At 36.4% G+C, this 19,614-nt stretch overlaps 1 protein-coding gene and 1 long non-coding RNA gene across 2 annotated transcripts; both read left to right on the forward strand.

Moving 5' to 3' along the window:
* The first annotated feature begins 1 nt into the window (after position 1).
* LOC139120138 (uncharacterized) lies at positions 2 to 13,600 on the forward strand. Its single transcript, XM_070684288.1, has 2 exons — positions 2 to 958; positions 12,971 to 13,600. The coding sequence occupies exons 1-2, from the start codon at positions 76 to 78 to the stop codon at positions 13,576 to 13,578; spliced, it is 1,491 nt and encodes a 496-aa protein (XP_070540389.1). The 5' UTR covers positions 2 to 75; the 3' UTR covers positions 13,579 to 13,600.
* On the forward strand, positions 9,992 to 12,496 carry LOC139120137 (uncharacterized). Its single transcript, XR_011549049.1, has 2 exons — positions 9,992 to 10,407; positions 11,682 to 12,496. It is a non-coding gene; the product is annotated as an uncharacterized lncRNA (long non-coding RNA).
* Positions 13,601 to 19,614: the final 6,014 nt, after the last annotated feature.

Here is a 19,614-nt window from a genome sequence, read left to right on the forward strand (position 1 = left end):
GATGAGAATAAGTCTCTTGATGCAACAAGTATTTTATCAAAACAAGCCACTGTTGAGGAAAATATTTTAGCTTATATGTTTCATGTTTACAGCCATGTGCTCAAAAATATGGAAAGAGATGGTTCTGTAAAATTTATTTGGAATGGGGGTGATGATGTCATTGTAGAGGCAGTTGAGGGGCCAGCCAAATGTTCAGAGAAAGATGTTGAGAAAGGATATGAAGCATTTGTTTCATTTGTGCAGAAACATCATTCAAAAATAACAGGAAAGGATATAGATCTCAGAGAAAAGAATGTGCAAGCTGCAAAAATCATTGATGCCATAAACTACACCCATGCTAAACACAGTAAAATACTACTCACAAATAAAGAGAGTAAGTGTTTAAGAATTCTTGGTGAACACGATGAAACAAAGGTTGCGATGGAAACATTCTATAATTACCTTGGTCTAGGTTCCCAACCAGCTCGCCATGGTGGGAAGAAAAGACATGGGGCCTCTGCTGAGCTGACTAGAAGTAATAGTTATACACATGATGATCAATCAGACCAGGGAAGTAAAGTTCTGTACAGTGTTGCATTTGGAACAGTTAAGGTTTTAGTTTGTAAGGGTGACATCACAAAAGAAAATGTTGATGCCATTGCCAATGCTGCAAACGAACAGCTTTCACATGGTTCAGGGGTTGCAGGAGCTATTGTAAAGGCAGGTGGACCTAGCATTCAGAGAGAGAGTGATGAAATCATGCAAAGCAGAAGACATAAACCACTTAAGTTAGCTGAAGTAGCTTACACAAAGGCTGGGAATCTTCCCTGTAAGTGGGTTCTTCATACTGTTGGTCCAAAATGGTCTGAGTGTCCAAAAGACGTTGCAGAAGAGTCATTACGTAAATGTTGCTTCAATCTACTATGCATGGCTGAAGGATTAAAACTGAAGTCAATTGCTATACCAGCTATTGGCACAGGTAGGAACATAATATGCTTGACATTATAATGTAGAGCATTGATTAGTGATTTATAGATGCTGATAATGCAATTCACATTTGTCCAAAAATGATAACATTCATCTGATAACTGTTACACAATCGATAAAAAAATTTCCACACATGAGGTTTTGGTTATGGTCAACCCTTTTTTCATTCACAAAGTTCTCTCAAACTTTAATTATGCCACACCTTTCAAATTTTCTTTGCAGGTAATACTAGAAATGACTTCCTTCCAACACATGCAGTTTAAGATCATTTGCAAATGAATTAGGACCAAAAGTTGTCAGTGCAGACAGATGTGTTTTCTTTTGCTCCTGGTTTGCTTCATTTTGTACCCTCTGTGGGCTATATCACATTCGTTCTGCACTGCCAACTTCATTTTAAAGTTTCCTGCCATACCTGGATGCCTGAAACCTTTGCTGTGAGCTTACCGTTCCTCAGTTTTGGATGAAAAACGACTTTTCATCCCAGCCCTGATGGTAGATCACATTAAGCCTAATTTTCTACAACAGTGGATATCAGCAACCATCTCAACCACCAACACTGCATAATCTTGTTGCTATTAATGTGATCTCCACACCTGTACATATCTAGGAACTCATCAACCAACCAGTTACCACCTCGTCTGCTGCAGCTTCTTCCACCTGAATCATGAATGCAACAATTACTTTGCTCACAGTCATCTTTGCTGCCACCATTCAATGTACATGGACTGATAATTACCAAAACAACAGACTTTCTCTTGCTGCAACTTAAAGCTCATCTGAAAACCCCATGGAAAGTGAAGTACAGCCACCGTCGTCTACACTACTACATGAACTCTTCAGCCAGTTTTAACTACAAATTCTTCATAATCGCTGGTGATGTTGAGTCAAATCGTGGTCCTGTTTCTGATCTTACTAGTGATGATGACTTCACTCCTGATTACAGCTGCGACAATCATCACGAGGAAATCAATCCAGGTCCTACTGGAGCTAGATCAAGGGTGAATGTATTTTACCAAAACTGTCGCAGCGTGGCCAGGAAATTTACTGACCTGCATCTATTCATGAGCGATGCTACTTTTGATATTTTTGTCACTATACTGAGACTTGGCTGTCTGCTAGCATCCTTGACATAGAAGGTGTGGATACAAATCACTATCTCATCTATTGTCAAGATCGTGAGGAAACAAACTCCGCCTAGACCAGAGGAGGGGGCGTTTTTATTGCTGTGAAAGATGACTTAATGTCTAGGCGATGCAAGGAGCTGGAAGGTGCAGTTGAAAATATTTTGATTAAAATATCCCTTTTGGGTAGTAGCTTGTACATTTGCTGCATCTACATGTACATACTGCTGACTGATATTGTCATCAACCAGGGTATTGAGGACTTTTCTGACTCTCTTCAGAGAGTTTCTTGCATTGTAATGAAAATGATTTGATTCTTATCACTGGTGATTTCAATTTATCTGACATGTCTTGGTCTAATATACAAGGCCGTACTTTTCCAAGAAATGTTACTAGTCACGCTGCCCATCGCCTGCGTGACATAATGTGTGACTTTGGTTTAGATCAACACAATGTAGAGCCTACCTATGGTAATAACATTCTTGATCTAGCGTGCCACTCTCAATTTTAAGTTGCTTAATATTGAAACAGCTGAGCCTGCTATTTCATCTGACCATAAAGATGTGTGTATTGAGCTTTGTATTCCAAAATTACAAATACATGATAATGCCACTCGAAGAGTTTCAAATTTTAAGAAAGCAGACTTTGATCATATGAGGCAGCTACGTTCACTATACTCCTGGTCTTCACTTTGGTATTTATCTATAAATGAAAGTGTTGTCATCTTTTATGACTATCTAAGTTGTGTGATTAATGAATGTGTTTCGACAGTCATTATCAAAAACAGGTCATACCCGAACCGATATGATAATTGATTTGTCTTGAAAAAGAGAAACAAAAAGCAAGGAGAAATTTAAAAAAATCTAAGCACCCAGATGTGTATTTTCTTTTTGCTGTCAAAAAGCTGAGTAATTTTAAATTCAAAGATTACAATTCTGAAATTGAGCAATCAGTTCCCCATAATTCTAAGCGTTTCTTGACTTTTTTAAACTCAAAATATGAATGTGCCTCTGTTCTTCAGAGCATCACGATGATGTACAGGTCACAAAACCTCAAGATATTGCAAATGTTTTAACAATTATTTTAATTATTTTAATTTTGTTTGTATTTATAATTTTAATTCTGATCAACTCAGAAATTCTACTCCTACTACGACTCATGTTAACAACAGTTCACTGTCACATATTTCAGTTAAAGGGGAAGTTCACCAAGGATGATTTTTACATATGTGCTAGCTTTATGGTCACTTACCCCGGAAAAGCTATTTTCACCATTTATAACTCGCGATTTTTTACAAAAACCGATAGAAATAGTACAGGAAGTTGCCCATGTAATTTGAATCATGGGAAAAAAGCTCCAAGCTTGGAGCTTGCATCATGTGATATGGAAGGGACCATCTTCCCATGGGTATGGCATTGTCCAGTGACTCATCCGCACTCAAAACAGGCTGTGCGTATTTACACAACTTTTGTTTACACTGAGTATCCTTGCATAAACGATAATTCACTTATAATATACTGTCCACTGTCAGATTTTGTGGCGCTGTTTACTACTGTGTTACTGTAGGTGGACAATGTTGGGGAGCCATACCCGTCCGAAGATGGTCCCTTCCATATCACATGATGCAAGCTCCAAGCTTGGAGCTTTTTTCCCATGATTCAAATTACATGGGCAACTTCCTGTACTATTTTTATCGGTTTTTGTAAAAAATCGCGCGAGTTATAAATGGCGAAAATAGCTTTTCCGGGGTAAGTGACCACAAAGCTAGCACATATGTAAAAATCATCCTTGGTGAACTTCCCCTTTAAAGTTGATGCTGTTGAATCAGTACTATAACGAAATTGATCCACGTAAAGCTAGTGGCTCTGACAATATTTTATGTATTGTCCTAAAAAACTGTTGCAAAGAGATATCTGTCCTCCTTTCCATCATTTTCCAGATGAGTATCAACTCGGGAATTTTTCCTACCAAGTTTAAACACGCCGATGTTATACCTGTGTTCAAGGGTGGTAATAAACATCAGGTTAATAATTATCGCCCAATTTCACTTTTGCCACTAATGGGGAAAGTTTTTGAACGTATTCACAATAATGTGTATCCTTTTGTTGAAAGCTATGTAACTGAATTTCAACATGGTTTTGTTAAGGGAAGATCAACTGCAACTAGTTTTAGTTTCATATGTTGATTTTTAGTCCCCATGGACACCGTCTGGGGGGACTTATAGGTTTGGTCATGTCCGTGTGTCCGTCCGTGTGTCCGTGTGTCTGTCCGTGCGTCCATCCGTTCACGCAGATATCTCAGACATGCCCTGGTCAATTTCTTTCAAACTTTGCACAAGGATAGTACCCTACCCCATACAGATGCACGTCGATTTGTTTTACAATGCGATCAAATTTGGCCGTGTTAGAGGACTTTTTAGTTTACACCTCCATAGACTCCCATGTATAAGGCAGTTCTCCATAGACTCCCATGTATAAGGCAGTTCTCCATAGACTCCCATGTATAAGTCAGTACTCCATAGACTCCCATGTATAAGGCCAAGAAAAATAAAAATTTAGTTTCTCATCGTATTCATATTGCAAAAAGGATGCAGTGACACAGTTTTTAGTCCCCACGGATGAAGTCCAGGGGGCTTATAGATTGGGTCATGTCCGTCCGTTTGTCCATCCGTTCGTCCATCAGTTCACGCAGATATCTCAGATATTTTGACAAAACGTCACGTGACCTCGGTGACCTTTGACCTCAAATATACATATTTGTCCATAACTCAGTAACCACAAGTGCTACACCCTTCATATATGGTATAATGGGACACCTTATGACGCCACATATTGTACCTCATTAATTATGTGCATATCTAATTTTGAGCGAGCCAATAGAGCTGGATGTCTGATTTTTGGTATATAGGGATAACTTAGCAATACAATTTTTTGACAAAATGTCACGTGACCTCGGTGACCTTTGACCTCAAATATACATATTTGTCCATAACTCAGTAACCACAAGTGCTACACCCTTCATATTTGGTATGATGGGAGACCTTATGACGCCACATACTGTACCTCATTAATTATGCACATATCTAATTCTGAGCAAGCCAATAGAGCTGGATGTCTGATTTTTGGTATATAGGGATAACTAAAGGATAGAAATTTTTTGACAAAATGTCATGTGACCTCGATGACCTTTTACCTAAAATATACGTTTATGTCAATAAATAAGTAACCACAAGTGCTATGTCCTTTATATTTAGTAGGATGGGAGACCTTATGACAACACACGCTTTACCTCATTAATTATGCACATATCTAATTCTGGGCAAGCAAATAGAGCTAGAGGTCTGATTTTTTGCATATAGGGATTAATTAGCAATACAATTTTTTTTCAAAATGTCACGTGACCTTGATGACCTTTGACCTTGATTATACATATATAATATGCATAACTCAGTAACCACAAGTTCTATACCCTCCAATTTTGATAGGATATTAGACCTTAAGATGTCACATCTTGTACCTCATTTATTATGCACATATGTATTTCTTGGCTGGCCAATACAGCTAGAGGTCTGATCTTTTTTCCCGATTTAGAACCATAACTTAGACATGCCTCATGTGTTTCAAATTGAGAACAACGACATAGACCTATGTGCCCATAGATGTCAACATTATACACTCCAGTGATACTTCTTAATGACCACATTTCCATGCCCCATCAAGACTAATACTCCTATTACAAGTGGGGACTATGTCATTGTCAATGACTTGTCTTTCTAACTCTCTTGACTCCAAGAAGCAAGTCGACAGCATTTGTATTGACTTTGCTAAGGCCTTTGACACTGTCAACCACAAGCTGCTCTGTCATAAGCTCAGTTCATTCGGTCTGTGTGGTCCACTTCTTAAACTTTGTACTTCTTATCTTACAGACTGATATCAAAGTGTTATTATCCATCAGGGATGCCTCAGGGTTCAATCTTAGGACCCTTGCTTTTTGTAATTTTATTATACATTAACGACCTTCCCAATGTCCTTCTTCATAGTCAGATCAGTATGTATGCCGACGATTCTAAATTCTTTCGCGAAACTCACTCTATAGGCGATTGTACTCTAATACATGAAGATTTGTTGAGGATTGTTAATAGTATACTTATAATATTCTGAAATGCAATGTCACATCCTTCACCAACAAGAGAAATGTTTATTCTATTGATGGTTGTCTATTAAAGAGAGTGTCTGAGATCAGAGACTTGGGTGTTATTAGCTCATATTTGATATGTATAAATACCAAAAAGAGCTTATATGGTGAGTTGATGGCATCTGTATGTGTATGTAATATGTATGTGCGGATGTACCGGTATGTCCGGCTGATGCAAAAGCTCCCAAAACTGCCGCACCTACATGTTAGTATTTGGTGTATTGGTAGATCCAGGGTTGAGATGTGACTTTGTTTAAATGAACATGTCAGTGTCAAGAATATGCAAATGAGGTAAGAAAAAGGGGAAATCCTGCAAATGTGCAGGAGTGATGGTATTAACTGAAATAGCCTACACATCTGAGTCAGAGGTTCTATGATCTATAACCTATTTTATGCAGTTTAAAGTTTACGTATTATGTGTTGGAGTGGTGGCATTAACTGAAACAGCCTAGACAATTGTCAATGAGTCATATCCTGTCATTGTTCATGAACTCTTACTGCTCAAACTAAGGGGACTGTGTGGAAACATTCCTCTGCTATGCATGTTGCTAAAGTTGACCTCCATACCTAAAGTTTCAGCTAGATCTTATTAATACTTTTGTCATTCTTGTTTTTCTGGTTTAAATATTTCTTGAATGGACAATTCAAACCAAATATGAGCACACTGTCCTTGATGGTATTTTGTTAGTTTCTGATCTATCATTTAAAAGGCATATTGAAGAAATGTGTAAACGGATTAACTTTCAAAATGCTCGGTTTGATAAAGAGATCCTGTAATACATTTTCTTCTCCGAGAGTTTTGACATCCTTGTGTATATCTTTAGTAAAAAGCAGATAAAAGTACTGTTCTGTGGTATGGTCTCCAAACTGTCAATATTTGAGTGACCATGTAGAGAAACTTCACAAAAGCTTCCTGAAATAAGTATGTGTCTGAAGTTTATTGGGTACTATAATAGTGATTACCAACAGTTCTGTATCCATTTTAATCTTCCTTTTCTCTCGCTTCGGCGGAAGGGTTTAGATCTGACCTTTTTAAATTGAATAGTTTCAGGGAGATCTTCTTGTCCCTACCTTTTCAATTGTCACTTTTTACACCACTCGGACGCCTCAGGGCCCCGTCTTTATTTCAAGTTCTCAATTGCAGGTTGAATCTTAGAAAATATTTTTTAACCTAGTACTACTTTTAAGACGTTTGTGTTCAGATATTTTGATTCTTTAGGATCCTCACAGTCTCTGTATTCATTCTGTACATATTGCATTTTTAGTTTTTATTATGATTGTTAGTCCCCACGGACGAAGTCCGGGGGGACTTATAGATTGGGTCATGTCCGTCCGTCCGTCCTGCCGTCCGTCCGTGCATCCGTCCGTTCACGCAGATATCTCAGACATGCCATGGTCAATTTCTTTCAAACTTTGCACAAGGATAGTACCCTACCCCATACAGATGCACGTCGATTTGTTTCACAATGCGATCAAATTTGGTCGTGTTAGAGGACTTTTTAGTTTACACCTCCATAGACTCCCATGTATGGTATAAGGCAGTTCTCCATAGACTTCCATGTATAAGGCAGTTCTTTATAGACTCTCATGTATAAGGCGTTCTCCGACTCCGTAGACCCCCATGTATAAGGCAGTTCTCCATAGACTCCCATATATAAGGCCGAGAAAATAAAAATTTAGTTTCTCATCGTATTCATATCGCAAAAGGATGCAGTGACACAGTTTTTAGTCCCACGGATGAAGTCCAGGGGGTTTATAGATTGGGTCATGTCTGTCCGTTCATCCATCTTGAGTCCATCCGTTCACACAGATATCTCAGATATTTTGACAAAATGTCATGTAACCTCGGGACCTTTGACCTCAAATATACAAATTTGTCCATAACTCAGTTAAACCACAAGTGCTACACTCTTCATATATGGTATGATGGCCGACACCTTATGACGCAACATATCGTACCTCATTAATTATGCACATATCTAATTTTGAGCGAGCCAATAGAGCTAGAGGTCTGATTTTTGGTATATAGGGATAACTTAGCAATACAATTTTTTTGACAAAATTTCATGTGACCTCGGTGACCTTTGACCTCAAATAGCGAGCCGATAGAGCTAGAGGTCTGATTTTTGGTATATAGGGATAACTTAGCAATACAATTTTTTTGACAAAATGTCATGTGACCTCAGTGACCTTTGACCTCAAATAGCGAGCCAATAGAGCTAGAGGTCTGATTTTTGGTTTATAGGGATAACTTAGCAATACAATTTTTTTGACAAAATGTCACGTGACCTCGGTGACCTTTGACCTCAAATATACATATTTGTCCATAACTCAGTAACCACAAGTGCTACACCCTTCATATTTGGTATGATGGGAGACCTTATGACGCCACATACTGTACCTCATTAATTATGCACATATCTAATTCTGAGCAAGCCAACAGAGCTGGATGTCTGATTTTTGGTATATAGGGATAATTATAGGATAGAAATTTTTTGACAAAATGTCATGTGACCTCGATGACCTTTTACCTAAAATATACGTTTATGTCAATAAATAAGTAACCACAAATGCTATGTCCTTTATATTTAGTAGGATGGGAGACCTTATGACAACACACGCTTTACCTCATTAATTATGCACATATCTAATTATGGGAAAGCAAATAGAGCTAGAGTCAGATTTTTGGCATATAGGGATTAATTAGCAATACAATTTTTTTCCCAAATGTCACGTGACCTCGATGACCTTTGACCTTGATTTTACATATATATATATGCATAACTCAGTAACCACAAGTTCTATACCCTCCAATTTTGATAGGATATTAGACCTTAAGATGTCACATCTTGTACCTCATTTATTATGCACATATGTATTTCTTTGCTGGCCAATACAGCTAGAGGTCTGATCTTTTTTCCCGATTTAGAACCATAACTTAGACATGTCCTCATGTGTTTCAAATTGGGAACAACGACATAGACCTATGTGCCCATAGATGTCAACATTATACACTCCAGTGATACTTCTTAATGACCACATTTCCATGCCCCATCAAGACTAATACTCCTATTACAAGCGGGACTATGTCATTGTCAATGACTTGTTGATATTGTACTGTTTACTTGTGTTTGTTTGCTTGTATTTATTTTCTCGGAGTCTAGTATAGCTGTTATTGGGCCTTTTTGGTCTGTTGACCCATCAAATAAATAAATAAAATAAATAAATAATATTCCTGATATTTATCTTTCGTTTTGCAATATGGCTATGTAATATAGAACTGACCTCTGTTGGTAAAATTACCAATAGTCTGTAGCCTGAATATATAAGTACAATTATGATAGGTAATATCCCTGTCCACATCAAAATCAACAACCAACAATGTGTAATCTCAATATTTGAAATAAAGATTGGTCATTGGTTATGCGTTAGATTTTTTCGAAGGGATGACACAAACAAATGTCAAAAAAATATGCAAATTATTCTGAAAAAATGAATTGCAATGCACAAACTATAATGGTCCAACTGCTTTTGACAGAATTGGTTACCTTTGGAAAGGCCTTGAAAGTAGTTTGAGTGGAGAGTGTGACACGTGATAGAATATTCAGTTTTTAGTTCACATACAACTGTATTTAGTGTACCGGTACACCTGCACCAAAGGGTGGAGATATCAATATTTTTTGAACTCACGTGTTCACACACGTGAGCATATGGTTTAGCCATGTCTGTCTGTGTGTGTGTGTGTGTCCGTGTGTCTGTATCCCCATTATCTCAAAAACGGCTGAACGTATTTCAGTCAAATTTGGTAGACATCTTCAGAATTCAAATGGCTAGAACTGAAAAGGTTTTGGTGGGCGTGGCTTGCATATTAATGAAGTTATCACAGTTTTAATTTTTCTGATACATGGTAGTCTATGGGTCGAGATGTCCAGGTACCGTGTTGCCGGTATCTGTGGTTTGAGGGCGCTATCCCCACGTTACACTCTGGCTAGAGTAAAGCCGTAGTACTCATCGTCAGAAATATCGTCGAAGGCCGGCTATTGCTGGCAATCCGAAGCAAGGTAACGGCACTAAGCTGCTTCATAAACCTTAGTGCATCTAGAGGACCGTCACAGGAAAAAGTCAGGTAAGTGTTTCACTCTTTTGTATGGTAACAAGTCGCGATGATACGTGTTACTGTTAGTGTTAGTGGAAAAACAAGGTGGCCGATGTGGCTAAGGTGTACGGTATGCGTATCCTTACGACGTCGGAAGATTTTGCGTCAAAAGATTAGACTTTGTATTTGTGAAAATAGACAAGATTTCATCTAGCTAAAGGTAAATTTGTTCATTATGGAAGCGATCAACAATTTTGAATCTCGAGAACGGTGTCCTTGATGAGTCGTAAATATGAACAAGTGGTGAGGACACGTGTTAGTGGAAAAACAAGATGGCCGACGTGGCCAAGGTGTACTAGTATGCGTATCCGTGCGACGTCAGAAGTTTATTGCGTCAAAAGGTTAGACTTTGAATTTGTGAAAATAGACATGATTTCATCGAGATAAAGATAAATTTGTTCATTATGGTAGTGATCAAAATTTTGAATCTCGAGAACGATGTGCTTGAGGAGTCGTAAATATGGAAAAAAAATCAAATTCGTTCAATAAAAAATACGCATCTCCAATAGAAATATGGCCGACTATGGTCATTCAAGACACAGTACACATTTTTTCAAGGAACCAAACATTGTATAGAGGGGGAAGTGTAGTTGTTGTATATAAGGGTTGTTTTTCAAAATATTGAAATTGAGCAGATAAATCATAAACGTTTACCTGGAAAATGCCCAGGGTAGGTCCGTTTATTTGCATATTTTATGGTATTTATCCTATTTTTTGTCAAAAAATTTTAGAATACGATAGACTGATATATTATACTGTTCATGATGGGCTACATACATGACTCAAATTTGTTGCAGTTATTTGAAAAGTCCTGATCAAATGGGAGCAGTACTTTGGCAGTATTTTAGATAGGGTGAAATTTTGTTGGCATGAACTTTCTACTGGGTATTTTTTTAACTTTAAATTTAGGGACGGACCATTAGACTTTGGGAGGGTTATGGTCACGACTGGATTCTGAATTTTTTTTTTTTTTACGTCTGATAATTTTAAATTTTATTTTTTTCAAATGAAAATAGACTTGCAAATTTTTTTTTTGAATTTTGCAGAATTTTTTATTATCGGTTACGTTCTGAATATTTTTTTTTTATTTTGGAGAGAAGTCTGAAAATTTTTTTTTTCAAATTTTCTGCTCTGAAAATTTTTTTTTCCGGTTCTGACCACACCCCCCCTTCCCAAAGTCTAATGGTCCGTCCCTTAGCCCATGCTGCCACTCAAATCATATATTGATTTTATTTCTTATACAGATTACATCTACAAGCCGAAGTCCTGCACCACTACTGCTCAAGAGGTTGATTTTGCTGTAATAAGGCTTGTATTTGGCCGCTAGAAGGCTCATATTTGCACATTTGGCCGCTGGAAGGCTCATATTTGCATATTTGGCCGTTGGAAGGCTCACATTTGGCCGTTGGATGGCTCATATTTGCCGCTAGAAGGCTCATATTTGCACATTTGGCCGTTGGAAGGCTCACAGAACGCTCAGACATTTGGCCGTTAGAAGGCTCACTTTTCACTATTATAACAATCACACCATCATAAGAATCAAATAAATATTTAAAAATTGGAAGATTTGAGTACTTGGTTTAATTTTAGAGTGACTGCCACAAGATATATATACACAACATACAGAGATATATTTATTTATTCTTGGTGTTTTATCTAATAATCCATCCATCCTAGAGAAATACAAGGATAACTTGTACACGAATTCTTGAGTGAAACACAACAGCATTTATTCCAGATTATACCTTTTGATAAATACAAAGTTAACAGATTGTCGAACTTTCATGAGACTGAATTCTTGGCAGAAATTTGACGAAAAAGCCAAAAATTGTCATTTTTCATTATTAAAAAATTCATAACTTTTGATTGAATGAATCAAGCTCCTTCAACCTTTTATTTTTCACCTTCGTACCATACCACTTTACTGTCAAAAGTAGAAAAAAATGCCTTGGCCACCCAACTATAAACAAAATCGGTTCCAACACTTTTATCTAATGTTCTTGTCATTCTGTCAACCAATCACAGTAATGCACGTGAGCATATTCAGTTCATATCTGGTTTTTTGAATGAACGTGTCAGTGCTGCAAATATGCATATGAGATTAAAAGACAGCAAAAGCTGGCAAATTGTTGAAATTGCATAACCACTGGCCACATTGTGGTGACACTTAGTATGCAGGTTACTTTTGTTGAGGTTTCTTCAAATTAAGGTGAAGCTGATTGTTCAACTTGTGGTCTAATTTGCAAATTGAATTTTGCTGTGGAATGCACTGCATATAGGGGATGCCTGGAAACATTAAATTTTATAAAATGCGCATTCTATTCAGCTCTTAATAGCACACACAAAATTCTATTTTTTTGATGGCAGATGTATAACAATACTGCATATTAACAACATTTACCGAATTCATCAAATTATGAGGACATTTTGAGCCCAATTGATAGTGTCACATATCCTAATCGCCACAACCGATGTCATAAAAGCTGCAGCTAGTGTAATTGATACAAGTTATATTTATGTCTGATTTTTACAGGTCTTTATGGCACACCAAAGGATATATGTGCTGAAATGATGTACGCTGCAGTAATTCAATATTGTACTAAATCTGGTGCAAGTATTGAGGAAATACGCTTTATTGACATTGATGATACTACGGTGCAAGCTTTCAGATCTGTGTTTTCAAAGGTTACACCATCAAAAGGCACATATTTGAGCAATGTCAGTTCCAGTTCATGGCCTATGGGTAAAGACAGCTCAGTGGATGGAGATAAGTTCAAAGCAGGAAGTACTTCACCTGGTAGTGCCTACACTGGTACTGGTACAACTGAATACACTGGTTACCAGGGTCAAGTGGGAAGTAAAAAAGCATTGTGGTCTCAGATTGCTGCAGATAATAATAATACTGAAAGCAGTAGGGCCAACCAAGGAGCAGTTCCAAAGTCAACCACAAGAAGCACCTTTAATTCTAACCCCCAGGTTGGAAATGGAACTCTGACTGACAGTGACTGTGCCATATGTTTGGACAAACTCAACAACCTCAAAAGTTACCATGCAAACATAAATTTTGCAAGGACTGTCTTGATCGAGCAAAGAAAGCCCAAGGCCCAATTTGTCCAGTTTGTAAACATGTATTTGGAATAATCACTGGTAATATGCCTATGGGAACAATGAATCACCGAGTGACATTCCAAAATATTCCAGGACACCCTAGAGTTGGTTGCATAGAGATTACTTATTACTTTCCAGATGGAAAACAAGGGGTAAGATATTGATTGAATTGTTATTGTTCTGGAGGAAACTGAGTATTTGAAGCTCACTTAAGACTATAGCTATTTATTGAGCATGACAAATATATACACATATAAAATGTCATCTACAAAGATAGCAAACTAGTTCCCATAATGCAGTTGATTCAGGCTATGAATCAGTAAATCTTGCACAGGCTTGGATGCAGATATATCAATTTTGTTGAGAAAAATTGCTCAGATTGCTTTGAAATTTGGTTTGCATGGTCTTTACTATTTGTTACTGTGATATTGTGTTAACCCTAATTGAGCGCCAAGGTCTATTTTTGTCCTCTTCATAAAATAAACATCTGTCAATTTTTCTCAGATTTTTGCGAGAATTTTGAGAAAAAAAACTGTAGCCAATGAAATGTGATGTCCGTTTGGTCCAAAATTATCAAAAAATTACAGAAAAATTCATAAAAATTGGTAACATTTTGCACTAAAATTTTGGCGGGAGAAAATCACAGCGCTCAAAGGGTAATCGCAACCACTCTCACCAGTACAACAGTTCATACCAGTACCAAAATATGCTCATCACATACCGTATACAAACCAGTACAAATCATCTTGAGAGACTAGGACATAAAATCTAAAAGATTTCTGAGTAGGGATTTTGAGAAGTAGAACAAAGATGACAGACCACAGTCACCGTGATCAGATGTGTCTCTAAGAAAGACACTAAAAGTGTAGGAAAATAAAGTTTTAATAATCACTGGGTCTTTTAGGACATTATGCTGCAAGTTGCCTATCTTTGCTCCAATTATAATGGCCAGCAAACTCAAGTAGTACAAAATAACCTACATGTATTAGGTAGGACATCAATAAACTCAACAATTTAACCCATGAGGTTATCTCATGAGGCCTGATAATGCAGTTTGCTAGTTTTTCCTAAAGTATTCATGGCTATAGCTACACATGCTATGTGGGTATAATATGTGATTTTTTTACCATTAGAACCAGATCATATACCACCATGAACTACATAGAACCAATTGATATGTTTCAAAACATATCACCCTACATGTGTACACTGACTCAGTCATTAACATCTGTTTTTCATGTTACTTATAACTGTGTTGTGTACCTGGGTTGTTTATTATATCTGAATGTGAATTTCATCTATGAATGTCCAAATTGCTCTGTAGGTATTGTGATATCAGGCACCTGATATCATGGTAAGATTACCAAATGTTCACACTTGACCTTGGTTGCTTGCATATTAATTATCTACTTACATAGTACAACGCCACAGGATAAATGCAATATCATATTTTCCTGTTCCTATATTGGTCTTTTAAGATATTGAATCTTTGAAAATTCAATTGACACCAAAGTCAATGTCATTGCAGAAGAACCATCCAAACCCTGGCAACAGGTACACTTGAACCTCTCGTACTGCATACCTACCAAACACTATGGAAGGACAGAAAGTGTTGAGTCTCTTAAAAACAGCATTCGAACGTCAACTCACTTTCACCATTGGTTCATCATGGACAACTGGACTTACAGATATGGTGACTTGGAATGATATCAATCACAAGACAAGCATTCATGGTGGACCTCAGAAGTAAGCATGGTTGTTTTCAATGAAAGCAGTTTTGAATTCACTATGTATGATTTAAATAAAAAAGCAATGGTGGAAGGCTTTATGATAGATCAAAATGGAGTAATATTCTACAATATGTCAAAATGGTTAACCTTTCTCAACAATTTTGTCTGATAATTAAATGCATCCTTACTTTCTACATAAAAGACCTTAGGCAACATATTTGGGCACAACTGATCTAGAAATTAATGAAGATTGTTTTTCAATAGTACGACAATCAGGCCTATAATCAGGTAATTTACTTTGGATGTATAATTTTCCCTTTGTCGTAATGATCACTTCCATGAAAACTGGTGACTTTGCTTGGTAAGTGAACTGAGATGGGTGTATAGAATAAATTATAGCTTATGGTACAGTAATCAATAAAATTTTGTAAATTTCGTGTGTCCACAGTTTTGGTTACCCGGATCCAGACCACCTGAGTCAGGTCAAGGAGGAGTTAGCTGCTAAAGGTGTGAAGTGAAGGATTATGTTTTGATGTACTGAAGACATAATGGACTCATCCCTTTGATTAAATGTGAATGTGTAAATCATAAAGTTAACAAAATGTCAACATTCTTAATGAGATTAAAGGTCTTTCCATAACTGCACAAACTCGTGAAAATCCATATCCAAGGGTTTTTTTATATGCAAGTCTACTGATTATGGTGATTTAAAGTTTTTTGTTATTTTTGAATTTAAAATTGCAATGTCTAATTTATCAGTAATTAAACTACAGGAACAGTTGATGTAAATTAGGACAATGTTTCAAACAAAAAACTTCTGCAAGGAAAAATAACATTCCAACTGCTGCTGCCGGAGACCAAATCTAACCATTCTTTCATGTTGTGAAATTGAAAAATCTGATGTAAAGAAGTGGTTACTTTGTACTGGCAAGAGACAATATAGAGCCATGAGTTTAGAATTTTAAAGGAAAATTCACATTTTTTTTTCTCTTGCACATACCGGTATTCTCAGCTCATCTGAGCATATGCAAAGAAATTTGTAGAGAAATGGTCTCTTTCATGAAGGCTTAGAAAACTCAACCACATTGTAATCACAAAGAAATATTATAGCAGCCACAAGATTCATGCATGTATACACACACAAAGTTTGCTCTTCTGTTACGGCTATGGTCATGATTGTACTGTTCATTAGTTTACAGGAGTCAGGGCCAGCTTAGCTAGTTTACTGATGTTGCAGGGATTTAGAGAGGAAGAAATGAGTTTCAGTTTTTTAAAGTAGAATGCGCCTGAGGACAGGTATTAGTACTATCAAACTTTTCAAATTCTTTTCTGATCTACCACTTGTTGGGGTTTATTTTAAAGCTCTTGGTGCAGGAAAATTTTTTATCTTCTTAGTTTCTCGGAAATCAAAGATTTTATTTTTCTCCATAGAGCTCATACAGGGATTGCCGCCATTTTCTATCTCAAATATTGGTAAATCTTGAAAACTTTGTTTCACCAGTACCAAAATTTGCGCGATGACTCCAATTTCTATTCTAGATTTTGAAAGAGAACTGTTTGAAGATTCCTTGATGAAAGTTTGAGCAAAAGATTGAGTCTTTCTCTTTCGAGGCGCATACTACTGTAAATTTGCAATGCTTCTTCATTAATTAAATCACACATGAGGTAAAGACTGATAGATATGGCCTAGCGGCTCGTGAATAATAATGAAAACTTTTCATCTTTCAAGGCTATGTAACAATACTAATTACTGCTGTGTCATCCGTGGTGTGTATGTTATCCTCGCTGTGACAGCTAGGATAATACCATACACCCCTGATGACACAGCAGTAATTCAGTAGTAGTTGAAACAGGTCACCTGAACAATGAGCAAATTTTAATGGTAAAACTTGTGTAAAAGCGTGAAGGGTTCAGGTTTAAAGTACAAAACAAACCTTGCAGTGCTGACAGTGACTCATGCATTCTGTTCATCTTTGAAACACGAGCAATATTGCAACAGCAATAGTATGGCAATTTGCAGTATCAACAAAAAAAATGAATGCAATTTATAAAACATTCAACAGCATTATCATTATGATATGCTTCCCTTTCTAAGTCATACATGTAGATTTAGTAAATAAAGATACTGGAATTTTGTATATATTTTTAGCTACTATAGACTATAGTCTATAGAAGCTATTGGGATGGGTATCCGTCTGGCGTCAGTCTGTATGTATGTATGTCCGTTTGTGAGGCGTCCGTCCACTCAAATATCTTGAGAACCGCAGTACTTACTGATTTGATATTTGTTGTGTAGATGAAAAATATGATTTTGAGAAACTGTTTTTTTTTATTTTTTGATATTGTTGAAAATAGGCAAATTAATGCCAAAAAAGGTGTTTTTGGTAAAAAATCTTCTTCATAACCGCTGGTCAGACAGCTTTGTCATGTGGTATACAGGTCCCTAGGGATAACCCAACTTAGATTTGTTCAAATTGTGATAAAATATGCAAATGTGTATTTTTAAGGAATTTTTTTGTCATTTTTGGTCAAATTTGACTTACATTGTATGGAATTCTTGTACTGTATAAACCCTATCAATTCACCCAGAAAAAAATAATTAATATGATTTTGAAATAATTGAATTAATTAGGAATCATCAAAGCCAAAATAATTTTAGTGTGGAATTATCAGAAAGTTCAACTTTTTTGACAGTTCATAGTGAAACGCTTACCATCTTGGAGGATGAAAACATGTAAAGGCAACTTTCCTGAATCCCAACTTTGATATATTCTGAACCACCATTTATGTTATCTAAAAGAAATTGCTCATAATAGTTTGTCATGATAGGGTGGTCAAATAAATAGAGATAGAGAAAGTTCTAATTTCCATTTATGGTTGACTTGGTAAGGATAAAATAGATTACTTTTTGAGGAAAAAACAGAGTGGTCAATTAAAAGAGTGGTCAAAGTGATAGGGTTTTTATGGTAAAGCTGGGCTGTAAGATTCCTCATGTGCTATTTATAGCACTTATGCAATCTGTGTAAACAGTGCAATGAAAGTGTAACATGATTCCGTATAATGTTTTTGATGACCTTGAACTTCCTAAGTTTCAAACATTTGTCTCAAGTGTCCTTTCCCTGAGTATGTACAATCTCAACTTATTCAACAGAACTTACTTACAATGTTAATTTGAAAGTTAAAATGTGCTTCGTTAATAGGATGAAAATAATATATTAAAAGATAACCAGCTCAAGATTCTTTATAACCTGACAGATATGCTGTTTTTTTATGACGTAAATCTTGATTTAAGCAAGTCTTGTTTCCTTTAATTAGAATGTAATTAACTCTCGTTTATTTGCTATTGTAGACTAATATAGTATGATGAAATATGCAAATCTGTATTTTTACGGAATTTTTTTCCATTTTTGGTCAGGCCATCCTGAAATGAGCTATCAAAGATATCCACCTTCTTCATCAATACATGTGTCACAAAAGGTTATTCTCTACATAACACAGCAGAGCTCTGTCAACTGTTGAGTCGCTTGTTTTTTCAAAACCGCTGATCAGACAGCTTTAATATTTGGTTTACATGTCCCTAGGATGACCTTAGTGAGATAATTTCATACAGTCAGGAAATACTTAATTTTGTATCCATGTCTATAGTAGCTTCAGGGACTTTGGCCCTATGTTTATTCATTTTGTTTATTAATTTTTCTGAAATATGACAATCTGTGAACGGTTTGTTTACTCAAGTCAACATGCTGATATACATATGTCTGTTATATCATACCAATATATTGATGGCACAAATACAGTGATCTGATTGGTCAAGTCGTAAAAGAACCGTGGTATAGTTGCAATACACCATGGTTGGCACACACGCCAGCTTTCTGTAAGAGCAAAATCCTTTTGATGTTCTATGCCAGCATTTCAATATACTGTTATGATATAATAGCAATAAATCACACCCAGTGTCAGTATACCACTCTGTTTTGACCAATTCACTTCGTATATGCACTCACTAGCGCTCGTGCATATATGTCGTGAACTCAGTCAAATCTCATGGTATATCATCGCTGCATGGGTTTGCCTTATTGCTCATATACATCAGAAAAAGAAAATCTGTAGTTCATTTAAGCAACAGTAACCATTTGTTTTGTGCTTTGTTCACCAATTAACAATGTAGTATGTATAAATATATTTGGTACAGTAGATATAAAGTTCGTTTGAGTACAATTACTTGCACGCCATTGAAAGAAACAATTTAAATACGATACCTATGTATTAATTGAACCAGTGACAACGAATTTTTTCATGCTTTTTAACTTACTTATTTTAATTGAATGGGCTATATTAT

This window comes from Ptychodera flava, chromosome 20 (genome assembly GCF_041260155.1).
Source record: "Ptychodera flava strain L36383 chromosome 20, AS_Pfla_20210202, whole genome shotgun sequence".
NCBI lineage: Eukaryota > Metazoa > Hemichordata > Enteropneusta > Ptychoderidae > Ptychodera > Ptychodera flava.